This window comes from Sinocyclocheilus rhinocerous, unplaced genomic scaffold (genome assembly GCF_001515625.1).
Source record: "Sinocyclocheilus rhinocerous isolate Xijiao unplaced genomic scaffold, SAMN03320098_v1.1 scaffold758, whole genome shotgun sequence".
Lineage (NCBI taxonomy): Eukaryota > Metazoa > Chordata > Actinopteri > Cypriniformes > Cyprinidae > Sinocyclocheilus > Sinocyclocheilus rhinocerous.
In genome coordinates this window covers 222,575-224,048 of record NW_015664007.1, presented here as the reverse complement: position 1 = coordinate 224,048, position 1,474 = coordinate 222,575, and the positions used below count along the sequence as shown (strand labels likewise).

General features: G+C 38.1%; 1 protein-coding gene across 1 annotated transcript in view; it reads right to left on the bottom strand.

The window, feature by feature from the left end:
- LOC107729062 (transcriptional regulatory protein AlgP-like) overlaps window positions 1-1,078 on the bottom strand; it is a 12,985-nt gene extending 11,907 nt beyond the window's left edge. The window contains exons 1-2 of the mRNA XM_016539413.1: window positions 1,010-1,078; window positions 220-546 (exon numbers count right to left, since the gene is read on the bottom strand). Coding sequence (XP_016394899.1) covers window positions 220-546; window positions 1,010-1,078 — 396 coding nt within the window. The remainder of the gene's footprint in view (window positions 1-219; window positions 547-1,009) is intronic.
- Window positions 1,079-1,474: the final 396 nt, after the last annotated feature.

Genomic DNA, 1,474 nt, shown 5'->3' with positions numbered 1-1,474 from the left:
GACTGGAGTGGTGTGGATTACTTGTGGATTATTGTGATGGTTTTATCAGCTGTTTGGACTCTCATTCTGACAGCAACCCATTCACTGCAGAGCATCCATTGGTGAGCAAGTGATGGAATGCTACATTTCTACAAATCTCTTCCCATGAAGAAACAAACTCATCTACATCTTGGATGGCCTGAGGAAGAGTACATTTTCATTTTTGCCACTTCTACTTACAGGCTGCATGTCGATTTTCAGATCCACCGCTTTGACCGGTGCGTCAACTGAATCGTTGTTTTCTGCTGCAGGTTTCACGGGTTCGCTCTTCTTTTTGAACATTTTACCAAGGAAGTTGGACATCTCATCTCCACTGGGCTTTGCAGCTTTTTTGGGTGGTTCAGCATCTGTTGATTGTGTTGTTTTTTGCTCAGGGGTCGTTTCCACATGTGCGGGTCCATTAGCTTTGCTGCTGTCTACCTCCTCTTTTTCTGGTGGTTTTGGTTCATTTGTGACAGGGGCTGGCGGGGTTTCACTCTTTTGTTCTACTGCTGCTTCTTTGCTAGTCTCGTGAATAGAAACTCTCAAATTCAGCCAAAATATATGGAATACTGATGACTGAAGGACATGTAGTTGATGGAATACTGATGACTGAAAGACATGTAGTTGATGGAATACTGATGACTGAAAGACATGTAGTTGATGGAATACTGATGACTGAAAGACATGTAGTTGATGGAATACTGATGACTGAAGGACATATAGTTGATTGAATACTGATGACTGAAGGACATATAGTTGGTTGGAGTTCTTTGCAAAGGTGAGCAGATGTCATATGGAAGATCTCCACCCATGTATAAATGTTCTGATATTTGTTCCATTCATTCACTATTTAATTGTTTATGTATATGGCCATTTAATTGTTATGAATAATCTGATCTTCTGTTTTGCGTCAAAAAAGTTCCAAAGTAAATGCAGTTTACTGTTACTCTTATGATTTTGAGAGAACACTGTATAAACAGATGCTTACCTCAATACAGTGACAGTTCTTCCGGCATTCCTCCAGCAGTCCATCTGCTGCCTTCTTCTGTGCATTCATTACTAACCTCTTCATTAAGCAGTACAGGCGGAGCAGTTTTTAAGAACAAAAAAAAAAAAAAAAAAGAGAAAGAAAGAAATGATGAATGCAAAGTACAGGGACAATTAATATCTATTGCCTTCAGTTATCAATATGATAATCGTTTTGGCCAGTCATAAATCATAATACACACCCACTTCTTATACACACTCGACATTTTAAAGGACAGTTGAGGTTACAGCCAAAATAACATAAGAGTACATTTATATTCAACTAGAATGTGTTTGCATACTTGCATAAAGTGTGTTTCTGGCTTATTTCTATGTGCATTGTGCAACTTTCATTCTCTCTTAATATGTGCATGAACAAATGCATGCATCTGCATTCTATGGGATACATATATATATATATATATAT